The sequence below is a fragment of the Blennius ocellaris genome, assembly GCF_963422515.1.
Source record: "Blennius ocellaris genome assembly, chromosome: 1".
NCBI lineage: Eukaryota > Metazoa > Chordata > Actinopteri > Blenniiformes > Blenniidae > Blennius > Blennius ocellaris.
The window spans coordinates 10,464,619-10,483,424 of NC_137650.1; the positions used below are offsets into that span (position 1 = coordinate 10,464,619).

Sequence of the window (18,806 nt, forward strand, 5' to 3'; positions counted from 1 at the left end):
ACACACACACACACACACACACATGCATGCACACACACACACACACACACACACGTTTTCTCTCCCGCTATTAACGATCATTTGCTGTTTGAGTTTGTTACTCACAGCTCACATTTCGATTGGGCTGCCCAGGTTTTTCTTTTTTTTCTTTTTCTTAATACACTTCAGACATATATCAATACCCCCCAAAATATGTTCCCGTTTAAAACATATATGCGTTGTTTAATTATTTTGCCATAACGCATTGATAAAGAAGATCACTCAGGGCCATCAGAGGTATTTGATTTTCCCCCCTTGCTCTTTCCTTTTTTCATGAATAAGTAAATAGTAAGGCTAGTCGGAACTAAAAGATAGCTGACACAAGAGAGGACCAGATCCATCTAGCCCGCAGCTGCTCTTTAAATATTCAGTGAAAAATAATGGCATCCGAGGCATCACCTATAGTAACATTATTATCTTCATTTCTCAAAATCAGACCGACTGAAAGCTTCGTTTATCTTTTTCAGGTAATAAATCTACTGGACTCAGCGACTCACATCGAGCTCCTGAGGGACCTCTTGCCCTCTTAAAACATCCCAACCAAAAGGCGCACCCCTGTTAGTGCATTATTTACGATAATAATAATAATAATAATAATAATAATAATAATACGCAGTGTGTGCATGCTCTTAATTTTTTACAGATTTGATCAAGACATAGTTTTGCAGAAATATTTAGATCATTTTCACTGTATTGAAAATGTAGCCATTGTACAAACACAAACGCATCAATAAGTCCTTTCAATAATCTTTTTAATCGTTTTTAATAACACTCGCTATATTTTTTTTATCGGACAAACAACCCATTGTTTGTGATTATGAATATAAATAAGTCACGTTTTATTCTTCTACAAAATCAATTCTTGAACTGAAAGTTTGGTGCGTCGCCGTGGTGTAGGGTGAGGAGGTATTGGGTTAAAAAAAATGTTCTGTAAAAAAAAATAAATTAAAAGCTTTATTTATTTCTATCCAGATGAACAGACTCCTGTCAGTCCGCTGTCTTTGCCACTGATCATCCCGGCGCGCACAAAGCGTTTGGATCTGCTGTGCGCAAAGTGAGAGAGAGGGAGCGAGAGAGCGGTGAGGGGGGGGGGAGGAGAGAGGGAGGGAGGAGGTGGAGGTGAATGGTGGAGTGACTGAACAGCACGGTGACCAATCAGATCCGGGATGGGCCGGGCTCCACATTTGTCCCAGTGCCGCACGGGCCCTCAAAGTTTGTTTATTCGCAGAACGCACAGTGTGATGAAAACGTGTTAGTAACTAACCCCCTCAACCTACTAATAATAATCAAATGAAACTGATTGGGACGTCGGATCGCGCCGTGGACTTCTGGGAACGCGTGCCGGTGCCGTTCACACGCGGAACATGCCCGCGCGAGACGCCGCGTTTTGGCGCACCGGGATCCTCGTTTGAAAGTCTCCAGAGAGTCGGTGACGGCGCGCGCGACAACACAACAAGAGCTGAAGTGCAGCGATCCTGACGCGAGAGCGCAGGAGGGACGCACGGACACCGAGTTTACCGAGAGAAGAAAGTTGGCCGGAGATCTCGGGAGGTTTTCAGTCCGCATCTACGGGAGAGGAGGAGAGAGGAGACGAAGAGAAAAAAAAAGAGACAAAACTGTGATCGCTGCTTGATCAATGTGCGAGATTGAAAGATACACGCAGGCACGGACTCGAGACGCTGACATTCCCCTGTAGCGGTCGAGATAAGCGTTGACTCGGCTAACAGAAGGGGTTAAACCGTATCTAAAGGGAGTTTGGAAAACCCAGCCTTTCTTCCCCATCCGGATCAACTCATTGGGTGGGAGCTGAGAGAGAGACAAGAGTCCCCAGCAAATCAGGAGCTAATTGATTAAAGAGACTTCATTTGAATAGGAGGGGGGCTGGCGAGGTGCCAATCGCCTTTCAAAGAAGCCCTCCGTATGATTAATCGCAGAGCATTATTGATAATCATAACGGGGCACATGCGCGGTGGATGGGCTCGATTTACGTAATTTTTTGAGAGGGTTTTGTAGTCATTTTTTTATTCTTTGCCTGCTGATGTGCCAGCCAGCATGTCGCGGAGGAAACAAGCGAAGCCGCAACACTTCCAATCCGACCCTCATCTGCCTTTATCGGAGCACAATGGTGAGTCCAAGTAAACCTCTTTTTTATCCAAGCACCGGGGATTTCTCACACTTTTTCTTGGGTTTTATTTTCCCAACGATTCTCGCAGCTTTACTTTGATTTAGGTTTCAGACTATTCGTTGTTTGACACGTTTCTTTACGAATCACTTCAACTTCTCACAAATGCGTCAAGATTTTTTTTTTATTAAAATTTACTTGATTTGAGTGCAAAATATAATCCAGAAGAACTTTCAGGGAATAAAAAGTCGTTCCCACCTCTTAAGTTTTAAATGATGACCAAGTTAATGAAAATAACGAAACTAGAAGGATGGATTTCTCCAGTTTTGCGCTTCTCGCGCGCCTGTGTATTTAAAGTTTTTTAGTTGTTTTTGTTTGGTTTTTTTAAACCCCGTCTCGAGTTAAACTTTAACCACAATCGTGTTGAAAAGTGAAGTTGAACCTCCTCCGTGGTGAGCAGCCGGTGTAGTTCCGCTCCTTGCGGAGGTTTCCCGGCGACAAGCGGCAGCTCTCGCTGCGTCGACATGGTCCAGACTGTCGCTCCTGCCCGCGACTCACAACTTTTTCCTGGGTCCGGGACTCGCACATCCCCGCTTGTCCTCTCCGCTCCAGTCCGACAATATGAAGTCAAACCGTTTGGTTTTCCCCTGTCTTAAGTAAAATTCGGGACTTGGTCAAACATTTGCTGTGTGTCGGATTATAAATAAGACTCATCCAAAGTGCGTCAACGAATAAACACGTTTCCCAGATCACGAAACAATCTCCGCAGTTTACCCATCTATAGCACTTTTTTTAGATTTACACACACGGCAAAAACAAATTCCGTTTCATTGATTAAAACACACACGAAGCCGCACAGATAGAATTCAACCTCTGGTTATTTTAGTTTGTTTTTAATCGCAAAACCAATTTTATCATTTAAATCAGAGATGCGTAAAATTGGCCTTTTCGTTTTCACTTCCCTACTTTTATGCAGTCAAACATCGCGAGTAATGTTAGTTTTTGAAAATATCTTTCTGGAGATGTGTTCGTTTGCTTTGAACAGTAACGTTGTGCCTAAAAGGTGACAAGAGTTTGTACAAAGTGGCATCGAGATGTGCAGAACTGGGAGACTCTGAAGTTCAAAATGCCAGCAAAACACACTAAAGTTACAGTTACATCTGAGATGATTAATTTATGTCGCTTAAAAAATGATATTATAGAAAAATAGATTAAAACTTGCGTGTGATCATAGTGTTAAAAAACAAGAAAACCACAGAATTTCGTTAAAGGACGTGACGTTGCGGCGTGAATCTTAGTTGACCGAGTTTTTTTTTTGTTTTGTTTTTTTAATCAAAGTCTGACCTCCAGGAAAATGGCTTATCTATTTATTTATTTTTACTGTGTTTGGAAAATAGTTAAAGTGGAGGAGTTTAAACTTCCTACTGCAATACAATGTGGTCAAATTTTGAAATCAAAACATTACATTTTTAAAATTGTTTTAATTTACCCCAAATATTTGAATTGATTAGAGCTGCATTACAACGTTAAGTAGAATGTAAGGCGTGTTAGTTTTGACTTATAAATGTAGCAGATGTGTAAAAATCCTCAGCTGTACATCAGGTTTATTGCAGCCTGAAAACAGCAGCAGATCATCTGAAAAGATTATGTCGAAAAATTATATCCAGCTCATTTCAAGTGGATTTTTTTTTAATTAATTTTGTAATAACTGCAAAAATAAGTCTTCTGTGGTGTTTTTTTCCCTGCAATTTTCTTTTAAACCTAATAAAATGGAAGTAATGTAGAGTCACATTTGTCATTGAACCTTGCAGACTGCAGAAGGCAGTGTGTGTGTTTCTCACTTGTGTGCAACACATGGTGACACCTTTGCAGAAGCTGTGTGTGTGTGTGTGTGTGTGTGTGTGTGTGTGTGTGTGTGTGTGTGTGTGTGTGTGTGTGTGTGTGTGTGTGTGTGTGTGTGTGTGTGTGTGTGTGTGTGTGTGTGTGTGCGCGCGCTAGCGATGGGGACTTGTTGTCTCTACGTTTGGGGGGTATTTTAACTGAGGCAGTGTTCAAAATAAAGGTCTTCTGGAGAGTTTTAGTGAGCCGGAAGCGAAAGACAAAGTGGTTGTGTGGAGCTGTGTGTCAGTGATGCTGAGGGCCGTTGGTTCCTGGGAGGTCGGAGCGAGAGCCACAGAGGGTGGGATGTTGAGCTGTTTTAACCTTTGCCTGTGTCCCTCTGTGTGGAGGTGATCAGAGTTCAGGGCTCAGTGTGTTCCACTCTGCCTCGCCATTGACCCTGCTGATCAGAGCTGCAGGCGGCCCAGCAAGGCCTCGGTGTTGTTCACTCAAACGTTTGTGTGTGTGCGTGTGACTGTGGGGCCTTATCAATGTTGTGGCCGTCCCCTCACGCCCTATCAGAGTGGCCCTCCTAGAGTGGAGATTGGCAGGGCAGCCCCCCTTTTTTGTTCTTGTTGTTCCCTCGCAAACACAAGAGTGCAGCCGCTTGTCATTTGGCCAGTGTTTATGTGGTGCGAGTCTAGGTGTAGCCCGGAGGACTTGCTTCGCCTTCTTCCCTCCCCTCAAGCTTTAACCGTGTCACCAGGGCAGAGCTTGTGAGTGTTGTCCGGGACCACGGCAGCGTTTTAGTGGAACCCCAATCTAGTGTTCGGTGGGCTGGAAGACGGTGTGAGCAGAAACCCTCCTGAAGTTACAAGTGTCAAGAGGCTCCTAGACGGGCCCCCCGTGCCAAAAAAATAATGTAGGAACTCTCAAATCTCTCCGTCAACTTTTTTTTGACTAATCTTCACTTTCCTGCCAGTCGGACGCTGGTCAACCTCTTCCAGCCGCTCCTCTGTCCTCTCGCTGTCTTTTGTCTTTTCCCAAACCCTGTCGCCCTGTGCACTGCTTACATTGTGCTTTTGATAGACTCTACTGAAGTTTTCCAGACTCCTTCATACCGGCTTGACTTTATCTTAAATTTAATTCGACGTTAATCCTTGCTATTTTGGGAATTAAGCCTAATGCTAGCATCTGTGCTGTTTCTATGCTACTCTTATGTGGACAGTGGATCTGAAGCGATGCATTGATTCACTTTTGCGCATTTCTTTCTCTCAACAAGTAAAGTAAAGGCATTGTGTTACAGGGCTTAAAGGGCAGCTTAGTGACCGTGTAAACACTGATGTTATTGATAAAATGAGTTTGCATCTGTAAGGGAATTATCTTTTTTTTTTTTTTTTTTTGCTCTCAGATTCCAAACTTCAGATGGAGTTGTGGAAGATATTGTAATGTTTGGATGAAAATGTTTTGCACAACGTACTAGCAACATAAAATTCCATCATTTTCAGGCTAATAAGTTATATGTATTTAAATTTTTTGTTTATTTTCTAAAAGTGTCATTACAGCTTTAAAGTTATTACATTTACATTCTAAACACAGTTATTTAAACTTTTGGGAGATTTTTCAGTGCTTCTACTGTAAAATATTTATATGGGAATTGTTTTAATTAATCTCACCCTCTATCTATTGAGACAGTGTACATGCAAATTAACGGCAGAAATTATTCAATTTCAATTTACGCTATTTTTTCACATCTTTTGTTTACATGGTGTGTCATGTATTGTTTTGTTTTTTTGTGTGTGTGTGCATGCGTAAGTGCAAACGAACATATTTATTAACTCAGTATCTTCTAGAAGTTTGTAAGACAAAAGTTTTTTTTTTCCTCTCATATTTTCCATCCCTCTCACCATCATATGATTGAATTTTCTTCACACTTGTTTTTGTACAGCCCGCCTTAAGAAAAGAGGAAAAAAAGGTGTTTTATTGAATTTTTTTTCACACTATGAATCAAACACACTTTTTCTAAATTGACGCTCAGAGTGCAGCAGGCAGGCGGGTGGAGGAAAGGAGGGAGAGAGAGAGAGAGGTGGGGGTGGGGGGGGGAGGGAGGGGGGTTAACATGAAAAGTTATCATTAAAGTTGAGTCTTCCCTGTTTGCATGGTTTGGTGGTGTGAGGGCCAGGGTTTACTGTCATGGCAACTTTGCGTTATCTGATGTCTCTGAGCGGAGAAACATTGAGGGAGATAATCCCTGAATTAAACAGGATCTGCTTTGAGTCGGCTGAGATGAGCAGGGCCAGGCTGCGCCGACGATCCCCGCCGCTCCCATGCTGCGCAAACAATGGGAAGGCATCCTGTCTCTCTGTGGGGCAGGGCTGCACTTCTCTGGGTTTCATTTGCAAATGAATTCTTGGCCCTGATGAAAGTGTTGAAGGGGCCAGAAACACAATGAAAGGGATTCATAGAGAAATGCAATTTGTAAATCACCGTGTATGTTAAATAGTGAGATTTTAGTGTGACAAAGAGGGAAGTGAATAAGGAAAGTCTGGAACACAGCGGTGGTTCTGGGAGCAGGGTGTCGTCTTGATTTGCTTGCTCGCTGACTTGTCCTGTTTATATAAACAGAACGTTTAAAAAAGAAAAAAGAAAAACCCAGTATCTCTGTGAATTTGGAAGCTGGTTTCCCAATTTTGAATTTTAATTCAACGAGAGAAGTTGCTGTGTTCACGTCACTTGTCCGGTGAGCCGGTGCATCCAGTTTTGTCAGTTTCGGAGAAGTTTGTGATGCCTTCATCCTTTTGTACCAGCCTACTCTTTAGTTTTGACAATTTTTTTTCTTCTTTCATTGTGTTTTATTCTGGTTTAGTCCTCATGATATCTCTTTCAGTGATCATTTTTGGGTCAGTTTCTAAGTGGAGTGAACTGAAAATACATTGCTCCTTTATATGAGCATTTAAATCACAGCGAATCACTTTGAATCTGCATTACATCAGCAGTTTGCTTCAAAACAGTTTTCATCTCGGTTCATTTGTCTCCCTTTTTTTTTTTTTTTTTTTTTTTTTTTTTTTAATTCTGCTTTGTTGTGTTAAGTGTGTGCATGCAGCAGTCTGGGTGCCACAGGCTTGGTTGTTCATGTCTCACTGTGATTGCAGGCTGAGTGGATACAAATTAGTTTAGTGACATAGATAACCTGTCCAAGATGCCCATAGTTGGCTGAAAATGAGCAAAGTTGACAGCAAATTGAAAGTCTAATAAGTCCTTCAAATGCTTGATTTACGCCGAGTGGACAAGCCGACTTTGAAGGGCATGGAATATAGGAAATCAATGCCCTTCTATGAAATTTCATTAAGGCCCAATGTCCTCACTTCACTCTATTCTATATTTTGATGGATTATCTGGAGAAAATGATTACCTTTGGTCAGGCTGATGAAACCCAGATGTACATCTTGAAAGATCACTTTTAAGCAATATTTGAGTAGTTCTCATTGATTTTGTATCCCCTCTTATCATGTTTCAGAAGCCACTGCACTGAATGAGGCCTTTTCTCATTTCTTTTGGCTTATTGTTGCCTTTCGATCGTTGTTTTTGTGAACACATCAAAAGGATGAGTGTAAAACTGATTAACTTAAGATTAACAACAATGGAATTTGAGGAGATAAAGCTGCTTCTTCAGCTGCAAGACATTTCTAATCGCTAATCCTCTGTTTCCTCTTTTTCAGGGGACACAGAACTTTGCTCTGAGGACCCCCCCTGCAACGAGTCTGACGCCCATGTCTGCAGCAGATGTTGTGCTGAGTTCTTTGAACTATCAGAACTTGAGGAGCACCAGAAGAATTGCACTAAGAATCAGTTAGTCCTGATAGTTAACGAGAATCCCGCCTCCCCTGCGGGAACGTTCTCGCCTGGGTCTCCTCCCCATAATCCCGATGACCAGATGAATGACACGGCCAACAGCATTGATCAAACCGAGTGCTGTGACCTTTTAGAGCCTAACGCTCTTGAAAAAGAAGAATCCATGGACGTGGATGTTTCCGGAATGAGCAGCGGCCATGAGGAGGAAGGCAGCCACACAGAGAGCGGGAGTCCCATCAATACAGTGAGCAGCCACGTTGGCAGGAGCACTTCTGGCCCTGCAGTAGGTACTTCAGCAACCTCTGCCTCCCTACCTCAGCTCAGTAACCTCACTGAACTGGGGAACTTCTCCATGATCAACAGCAATGTCATCATTGAAAATCTGCAGAGCACCAAAGTGGCTGTGGCCCAATTCTCCCAAGAGAACCGTTCTACTGGAGGCCCCAGGGTGGCAGTGCCGGCCCTAATGGAGCAGCTCCTTGCCCTGCAACAGCAACAGATCCACCAGCTGCAGCTTATTGAGCAGATTCGTCATCAGATACTGCTGCTGGCTTCCCAGTCCCCGGAAATGCAGGTGCCCCCAGCTACTGCTCCGGGCACAATGGGGCCTGCTGCCAGCCCTCTGACCACACTCAGCTCTCATCTCTCCCAACAGCTGGCTGCAGCCGCGGGCCTAGCGCAGAACCTGGCCAGTCAGTCAGCCAGTATTAGCAGCCTAAAGCAGCTGGCTGCAGCAGCGCAGCTACCTCAGTCCAACCCAAACAGCAGTGAGACATCTCAGAGCATCACCACACTAGGGCCATCAACAGTCAATTCACAGTCCTCTGACAAGAGGCCGGGCCATATGAGTAGCCTTCACTCTCAGCTAAGCAACTCCTCACTAGCTAAGTCATCAACGCCAGCATTTGGAATAGGTAGCTTGCTAAGCTCTGCAGTAAATCCCCTTCTACCTCAGCCCCCACCTGGAAACCCCATGTTCTCCAGCTCATTGCCGAGTGTTGGCACCACTGTGGAGGACCTCAACTCTTTAGCAGCTTTGGCCCAGCAGAGGAAAGGCAAGCCGCCAAATGTCACTTCATTTGAGCATAAGAGCAGCACCGACGAAGCTTTCTTCAAACATAAGTGCAGGTTTTGTGGCAAGGTGTTCGGGAGTGACAGTGCCTTGCAAATACACCTGCGTTCTCACACTGGCGAAAGACCATACAAGTGTAATATCTGTGGCAACCGCTTCTCGACCCGTGGTAACCTGAAGGTGCACTTTCAGCGTCATAAAGAAAAGTATCCTCACATCCAAATGAACCCCTACCCTGTTCCTGAGCATTTAGACAACATACCAACGAGTACTGGCATTCCCTACGGCATGTCGATGCCCCCTGAGAAACCTGTCACCAGCTGGCTGGACAGCAAGCCAGTGTTGCCTACTCTGACGTCGTCAGTTGGCATGCTGCTGCCACCAACCATACCGAACCTGCCACATTTCATTAAGAAAGAAGATCATTCGATAGCCATAACGAGCCCTTCCGTTACTGCAAAGAGTGACTCAGGTGCTGCCGAGCCTTCAGGAAAAAGTAATGATGGAGTGTCGGCAGAGGGTGAAGGTGCAACTTTGCCTACCTCAAATGGAAAAACTGAAGAAGGCAGCCACTCCTCAGGCTTCATGACAAATGTGAGCTCTGCTTCAGAAAGCGCTGCCGAGTATACAACATCCAACAGCCCACCCATGATGACCAACCCGCTCATGCCTCTTATGTCTGATCAATTTAAGGCAAAGTTCCCTTTTGGAGGCATCCTGGATCCTCTTCAGGGCTCAGAAACTTCCAAACTGCAACAGCTTGTGGAGAACATTGACAGAAAGGTGACCGACCCCAATGAATGTGTCATCTGCCATCGAGTGTTGAGCTGCCAAAGTGCTCTGAAAATGCACTATCGCACTCACACTGGGGAGAGGCCTTTCAAATGTAAAATCTGTGGCAGGGCGTTCACCACCAAGGGAAATCTTAAGACCCACTACAGTGTACACAGAGCAATGCCTCCACTTAGAGTGCAGCACTCCTGCCCTATTTGCCAGAAAAAGTTCACAAATGCTGTGGTTCTTCAGCAGCATATCCGTATGCACATGGGCGGACAGATCCCCAACACCCCTCTGCCAGAGAGCTACCCAGAGTCTATGGTCTCTGACACTGGTTCATTTGAAGAGAGAAATTTTGATGATTTGGACAACTTCTCTGATGACAATGTAGAAGGAATGGAAGAGGGTCCAGACAGCAGCGTCCCAGACACACCGATGTCAGCTGACGCTTCACATGACAGTCTATGTAACTCCCCTGCTCCCCTTGAAACAGTGAGCCACGAGGGGCAAGAGAAGAACAGTCAATATCATCTTCATAATAATGAAATGGAGGAGCTCCAAGGCAGCCAACTGAAGGCTACTGCAAATGGCTTCATTGAGGGAGACTGCCTCACCAATGACTCCTCGTCTCTTGGAGGGGATGTTGAAAGCCAAAGCGCAGGGAGTCCAGCTGTGTCAGAATCTACCTCCTCCATGCAGGCGCCATCCCCCACAAGCATGCAGCCACAACTACGTAAATCCCCCAGCTTCGAAGAAAGGCAGCAGAGGGCCTTCGCCCTGGACCAGACCAGTGCAAGCTTTCTGCACTCCCACCCTTCCAACATCGGGGCCCTGGACCTTACTTCTGTCAATCCCTCAAAAGATTCTCTGGGCATGATGTTCCCCTTCCGAGAGCGTAGCACCATCAAGAACACGTCTTGCGACATCTGTGGGAAGACCTTTGCTTGTCAGAGTGCCTTGGACATTCACTATCGAAGCCATACCAAAGAACGACCATTTATTTGCACGGCTTGCAACAGAGGTTTCTCCACCAAGGGAAATCTCAAGCAGCACATGCTCACTCATCAAATGAGAGACCTTCCCTCACAGCTCTTTGAGCCATCGAATACCAGCCTGTCCTCCAGCCCAACCCCTTCCCTGTTGTCCGTTGGCTCTCTCAACAAACCCGAGGTCAACGGCTTCCTCCACAGCCTCCACCCGGAGAGCAGGATGGAGAAGGATGTGCCCCCGGGTCTGGTCACCTCCTCTGCCTCCACTTCCCCGGTGCTCTCTGCTGCGCCGCCCCGCAGGACACCCAAGCAGCACTTCTGCAACACCTGCGGGAAATGCTTCTCTTCTTCCAGCGCCCTGCAGATCCACGAGAGAACCCACACAGGGGAGAAACCCTTCGCCTGCAGCATCTGTGGTCGAGCTTTTACCACCAAAGGAAACCTCAAGGTAAATGTCAAAACACCCAGAAAGCTGTTGGTTTTCTAAAAGTTTGTGCGTGAGAATGTTAATGAAAAATGAGTCTCGAGGCTGCTATTTAGTTTTTATACGGCATGTCAGAGCATTAAGAATCAAGAGGTGGTAATGTTGTATAATTAATGAAAGAAAGAGCTTTGTGAGAAAAAAAAAATTACCCTAGTGGAAAGGCTGAATCACGCAACTAATATGATTACAGGGGAAAAATTCCAGCATGCGATCAGCAATCACTGTGAGCTCAGTCAGTGTTTTTCCACAAGAGAATCTTAGAAATATGTCACAGGCCTAAATCATTAAGAAAAACTTGCTCAATCATGCAGAGAAACTTATGGATTTAAAGTAATGTAATGTTCACCATGTTATAATGGGTCAAACCTAAACCCCGGAGAGGAATTTGAGATACTTTGTAGACTGCTTGTAGCTTGATATTCTAAAATAGATATGTGTGTTTCTCGTCAAGATTTCTTTTGAAAAGGTTTCATAAATTGAGAGTTTTGTAGATTTCAATAATAATCTAGGATTAGGATTTCTTTGTCCTGCAAAGATAGGAGCAGCGGTGGTTTGTCTCTTGTAATGCTGGCTGGAGTAAAACCGGACTGGGTAATTTTCTTTGCCTTAGCCCCACGGTCCTGTTTTGAGATGAGTGAATTACAGTTCAAATTAAACAGCATGTATCATTCTTGCCAAAATAGGATGTTTACACTGTGCTGGTACCGCTCACAGCACAGACAGCTCGCTGGTTCACTGCACGCAGGGTGTGAAGCTATTTTAATTCACAGTTGAGCATTATTATTATTTTTTCCATTGCATCATCTCATGTGCAGCTCTTGCGGCCAAGTTTGTAAACATCACTAATTTTCATCCCGCTCATTGTTTTGTCTCTCTCTCTCTCCCTCGCTCTCGCCCCCTCCCTCCCTCCTCTCTGTGTGTCTAGGTTCACATGGGCACACACATGTGGAACAGCGCTCCTGCCAGACGTGGCCGCAGGCTCTCTGTGGATGGGCCAATGGCCTTCCTGGGCACAAACCCCGTCAAGTTTCCCGAGATCTTCCAGAAAGACATGGCGTCGAGGGCGAGCAACGGGGACCCGGCCAGCTTCTGGAACCAGTACGCCGCGGCCTTCTCTAACGGGCTGGCCATGAAGACGAACGAAATCTCTGTCATTCAGAACGGGGGCATCCCACCCATGTCGGGCAGTTTAGGAAATGGAGGTAGCTCTCCCATAGGCGGCCTGACAGGCAGCCTGGACAAGCTCCACAGCACGGAGCCCAACGCCGCTCTGGCTGGTCTGGAGAAAATGGCCAACACAGAGAACGGGGCTCACTTCCGGTTCACGCGCTTCATGGAGGACAATAAAGAAATCGTCACTAACTAGAGCGCACGTCCTTGGCACTGGGCACAGACTCGTTGACTTGCCTCCAGGCATACTGTACACATATGTTGACACACAGCGAAGAAGGAAGAGAACTGGACAGGGACAAAATCAACTAAATTGCTTTGCTCGCCATTGAATCTTTACGAACACGAGTGTGAAGACAAGTTGCTTTTTTTGTACAATGTACATGTTATAGTTTTAAGGAGCTTATTTATTAGTGATTATAACCTTGCTTGGAACCAAGTGGAAGCATTAACAGTTAGGTTTTGTTTATTTTAAAGCCAGAATGGGTATGTATGGGTGCTTAAAAATGTGCTTTTGAAAACGTAGAGAATCTGGTTAGATAACCTTACCTTGGCATTAAGTTATTTTCTGTCTGTAGTAGCTATAACCGAACTGTCTATGTTCATGTGATGCATTAGCCCTGTAATAAGCAAACAGACTTGCTGTAAATAATGTACAGTGATCTTCTGTAGATGGTCTAACATCTGTATGCCCCCCCCCCCCCCCCCCCAACACACACCTCCCTTCATCAAGACAAAACAATGAATTTCAGGCAAGGGACAAAATGATGCGGTAGTTCCTTTTTTTTCAAATTGTTATTTACCTTTTATCTTATTTAAGAAAGACAAAACTTTGAAGTTTGCTACATTTCAAAGGTTTCTTTAGTGTTAACTTGTTTTGTTGTTACAGTCTCTGTTGTATTGTACTTTCTACCTTTTGTTTACTTCCATATTTTTCCCCCCCTTCAATCTTTTATTTTTTTTTTTCTTTGTTGCTTGTATTATTGGTATTGTTGAAAGCAAGACAGTTACTAAAAGGGGGAAAACATTGGGTCTGGCCTATTTCCGGTTTTATTTTTCCATTGGGAAACAGCAAACCAATCGAGTGAGAAGGATTCTTCTTTAGTTTCTCAGCTGGATTCCCACATTGCTGCTATGTCCCAGCATCCTCACTGACATCAAGTGCAAACGTTCTGTGTCGAATCTTCTGTAAATATGTTCAGGTGTGGAAATACGAACTCCCTCACGAAGAAAAATGTACATAAAGCTCACAGGAGAAGGAGAAGTCCATCACAGGCCGCCAGGGGACAAAATGATAGTGTTTTTATAAATATAAATATATATTGGGTTTGACAACCTTTGGACTGTTACATGCACTTTCTTGGAAAGTTGGAAGATCTTTATGGGTCCAGTTTCTCTACACTTTAATACCTACTAACAACTAAGATACTGTAATTCTTTACTCTAATAATCAAATACATCAGTTTTCCAAAAGAGACATTGTGTGTTTGTGTGCTTTCATTTCCTCTTTTTTTAATCACACCACTGAAAATTGACTGACTTTTTTTTTTCTCTCACTAAAAACTAAAAATCTTTTGAAATATGAGCATACATTTTGAAAAAAAAATAATGCTTATTTTTCTAAATCATCTGTGTGGCCCTTCTCACAATTAGGCTGGGATGGGGTGTTGATGGTGTGAATTTTCCTGCTCTTTAATTTTAAATGATTGCAGTTTTAAAGTTATAATTCCTCATTGCCAGTCCTTGAAATCACCAAGTAATGCTTAATCCCGCGAATCTTGCTGACTTCAGGCGTTTTACGCAGGAACGAAAAGGCTCCCTCGTGCCATTTATTTCTAAACTTACAAATAACATTGTCATAAAAAAAAGAAGTGAAAAAAAGAAGTGAAAACACAGCAAGGAAAAGCAGAGGTAAACGAGAACATGTCAACATTGGCACTGTTGATGAGTTGGTTGCGCTTTTGATTAATTAAAAAAATAAAATAAAAACGCGTTTCATTAAGCGCGAGACGACCTAATTAATTACCGAGCAGCTCCGAATGACGTCACAACGACCGCACGGTTATCCGGATCACGCATCTGACGGCTTTACGTGCGTTTACTATCCCCCCCCCCCCCTTTTTTTTTTTTAGTTCAACTCCTTTTTTTTTATTTTAACAGCTGCATTTAATTTAACACATCGTTGCACATCCTGCAGTACAGGATCTGTTAATTTTTTTCTTCCAGCATCCTCGGCGCTCCTCTCTCTCTCTTTCTCTCTCTCTCTCTCTCTCTCTCGCTGCTTTTTTCACAAAGCTGAAATTCCCAATATTTACGTTTTAGATTTCAAGACGTACGGAGCTAAATGATCCTTGCCCACAGTCCCTGTTTTCTTTTTACCAGTCACATCTGTTCCCCTGAGCTGTTTGTGCAGCACGTCCTGAGAGATTCCTTCAAATCAGGAAGAAATACACCAGCTTCTGCCCAATTACAACAAATACTTAATTTACTTCCATTAGAAATTATTATTATTATTATTATTATTATTATTATTATTATTATTATTATTATTATTATTATTATTATTATTATTATTATTATTATTAATAATAATAATAATAATAATAATAATATTATGATATTAATAATAATAACGGACTGATAAATAAATAAAATAGAATTCCATTATATTCCAGCACTACAGGGTTCAGAAGAATTAACCGATAATATAATGTACTTGTTTTTCTATACAAGCTCGATGAGGATTGTTTCTGCTAATGAGGGCTGCTCACAGGTGGGGAGCACAAACATACAGGAGTAAACACACTCTTTATCTCCCACCAAGCATGCACTGAGGCTCTCTCCTCCTCCTCCTCCTCCTCCTCCTCCTCCTCCTCCTCCTCCTCCTCTTCCTCCTCCTGTTCCTCTGCTTAAGTATCGATTGAGCTGTGCAGTATTACAGAAACACTTGAATCTCAGGTGGCAGGAATGTGTACAATTGATCTCTTCCACTGTGGCTCCCAGCAGTGGCTTTTTGCTCCACAACACAGAGGCACCACAGGAAGAGCTGGGGCAAACACACTGAAACACAATCGCTCCAGACTAAGAGGGGGCAGTCCCAAGTCTGCCCTGTTCACTGTCACAATTTATTGTGGTTGTGCGGGTCTTCGTCCACTGCTCCGTGGCCACACACACACACACACACACACACACACACACACACACACACACACACACACACACACACACACACACACACACACACACACACACACACACACACAGGAGGAGCACAGTATATACACACTGTATCGCACTCGCGCACACACCTCTGCATTTGGATGTAGGAGGCGATCTTTTCTGTTACCGTTCAATGTTCCTGTTTTCCTGTCATCAGTTGAGTCTCATGGTTTGACGACCTTTTACTGCAGCCATCAGTAAAGAAACATTAGCTGTAAGCCCCTCTTATTCACTTACTGTACACTTGAAGGCTCATTAGAGGCTTGGCTCTGAGGGCCGTGTGCAGTGCACAGCTGCTGCGCAGTCAGAATAAAATCATTTGTTTCTAGTCTTAGTTAACTTGACTTAAAATGTTCTCATGTACATGTGTTATATATTCCAAATTGTATGTGTTTTTTTAATCTATGCTGTTGAATTGTTTTAACAATTTTATCACTGAGGGAAACTTAATTGAACCTTTTTTATAATGAAAAACTACATTATTAACATATTATGAAATATATTTCCCAAAAATGTTATGTGTTTTTGGTTAAGCAACAACAACAACAACAACAAAAAAGCAAAATTTTTAAATATATATATATATATATATAAACAAGCACATCCCTTTTGACTTCCTAAAATCTCTTCTCTAATACCCTCTGTTGTCCTTCACCGTGCAGGTCAGGATGAGATGAAGCTGCATGGAGGCGATCTTGGGAAGCCGGAGCCCCCTCTCTCCCAACACCCCCCCTAGAATCTCCTGCACCGGGCTGTCAGCCCTCCTGAGTCGATACAAACCGTAGCCTGGGGCCCGGGCTCCCCGCTGAGGCTCTGGCCTACCGCTGGGAGATCAAAGACCCACCGAGAACAATGGTGAGCAGGCCGCGGTTCACTACCCCCCCCCCCCCCACCACCACCACCACCAATACGCCGTCACACCTGCCCACACTGTCAGTCACTCTCAGGTGATGGACGTCCGCAGAGGCCTCCCTTCCTGGAACAACATACCTCTGTGCTGGGTTTTTTTTTTTTTCTGTTCTCCTGTTTTGCTTTGTTTTGGGTTTTTTTTTACTTTAAAGCATTCATCATGTATTTCTCACAGTTTGATTTTCTTTAATCTGTAAATGTTGGTAACCGGCAGTCTTTTTTGCTAAATTTAGTCTCCTTAACAAGGTCTGGAATGGTACTGTTTTTTTTCTGTGTTAGTACAAGTCTAATTTGTGTTCTGTGTCATTTTCCTCCAGCCACTCCATGCTGCTTTTATCTTCCTGTGGTTCTCGCCGTGCTTCCTGTGGAAAATGGAGGCTGTCTGCAGCATGTACACAGCTGCTCGGAAGACAAGACCTCCGCTCTGTAGGTACAAACACGAAGGCGAGTTTTACAGGCCCGTGCACTCTCACAATTATCACAGAAGAGCAATCAAAGTCTTCTCGGAAATATCCATCTGCCAAAAGCCTGAAGCTTTTGTTCTACGTTGAAGTTTTGCATCAAACTTATGAGGGGTTTTCGAGTTTTTCTTTTGCATGGTTTATTTTTATGGCACAGCAATCTGGAAGCTATCCAAATGTCAAGGTCATTTATCTTGCAGTTCATCCGCTCCTCGCCTTTTGTGTGGTGAGAAAGAGAGGCACAGGCCCATATTGCGTTTCATGACCTATTGTGTCAAAGGAGTGCCCAGACAAACAGGTGGGAGCCCTAATGTGAGCTCCTCGCGGTCCAGACTCGCCAAACGTGAGGCTCCCCGGGCCCGTTCTTTAATAAGGCACTCATGCTTGCAGAACGGCCGCCGAGCTCCCTTTTACCCCCGTCGTCAGACTGGGAACCTTCAGGGATGCTAATGAACGTACAGTGAGGGTTTGTCTCACGCACAGTGCTCCCGCTATCGGCGTCTCCCCCAGTTTATCATCACCACTGAAATTGCAAAGCCCATTTTACTGGGCTTTTACTACAAGGGAGACATTTAGCCCATTGTGATGCTAATTCTTTAAAATTTGATGTCCAGGGTTTGTTCTTTTCAGGTCAGGGTAGGTTTATGAGACTGGCTCTTTTGACGGAGCACAAGCACCTTTTTTGTTATCGCAGAAAAACCGGCAGTCACGGGTTGTCCTGTGTGGCCCCGGAGGCAAATTTAATTTAATGTGCATTTCCATTTTAAGATGAATCACATGTTTCCCTGTTTTGTACAGTAGAATGGAGACAGATCGTCTTTCTTTGGTTTTAAAGAACAGCTTCGAGATTAAGTAGGCTGATTGTAGCCCTTTCACCATCAGAATTACGGTTGGTAACCCTAGCCAGGCCTGTCTGCTCGGGGGCTTAAACACACACACACACACACACATACAGAGTCGGGGGACGCTCTCTGTTAATGTCATCTCACAGATTCAGTTTCCTCGTCACAATCTTACCTCGAGTCCCACAACCTCTGACACGTACTCTCTTATTCTCTCCCGCAGTGTCAAAGCATGCTAGTGAGATGGAGAGATATTCCTGGGCTGTAGAATGAGATATTGATATTGAGGAGACGTCAAGTTGGGATTACATAGTCGACTAGGAAGAAGCCCTTCAGCCGCTTGTCAGGTGTGTTTGGTTCCATAGGTGCGCTCGAGAGATGTCTTGAGTTTATTGAATTTGTCATTTTCGGCCTGGGAGTGAAAAGGGCACCTGTGTGCTGCCGTAAGCCCCCGACACGCCAGGACCGCCACCCGCATCACTCGATGACAGCTGATGTGCAGGGACAACCCTCAAGCTGTTGATTTCTTTTTTCTTTTTTTTTTTTGTAGAAGCAGTACATCAGTCTCTATGTACATTATTCATAAGGGAGGGGAAAAAAATAGCTGAAAGGATATTTACTTTGTCAATTTTCTCATAAAAGCCTAAAAGGCAAAAAAAAAAAAAAAAACACGTCACCCGGGGTTACGGTGAGAGAAACAGCTATTTGAGAGGCAGGTTCAGAGTGCTGCAAGTCTCAAAGTGAAGACGGTTGTAGTTGTGGATACTGACCACCCACATCCACTGCTACATCAAAGTGAAGGCTACAGTGGCTGAATATTCAGTGACATGAGTGGAGAGTGTGAAAATGAGTGTGGGAAACAGAAGGGAGGCTGATGGAGGTTTTTGCTCTGTTTCGGGGCGTCATTGATGTGGAGTCTGTCTCTGCTGTGTCGTATATCTGCTGGTCCAGGATCACACAATTTTGCCACCCACTCTTTAAAAAAAAAAAAAAAAGTGCACACTCCTTTTAATCAGTTGTTTTTCTCATTGGATGGTTTCTTTTTTTCCCCC

General features: G+C 44.0%; 1 protein-coding gene across 1 annotated transcript; it reads left to right on the forward strand.

Annotated features, from left to right (window-relative positions):
- Positions 1–2,091: 2,091 nt before the first annotated feature.
- Positions 2,092–13,740, forward strand: sall1a (spalt-like transcription factor 1a; the record flags this gene model as incomplete). The annotated part of the gene is made up of 3 exons (XM_080514895.1): positions 2,092–2,164; positions 7,699–11,117; positions 12,079–13,740. The coding sequence occupies 3 exons, from the start codon at positions 2,092–2,094 to the stop codon at positions 12,517–12,519; spliced, it is 3,933 nt and encodes a 1,310-aa protein (XP_080371021.1). The 3' UTR covers positions 12,520–13,740.
- Between the last annotated feature and the right edge of the window lie 5,066 nt (positions 13,741–18,806).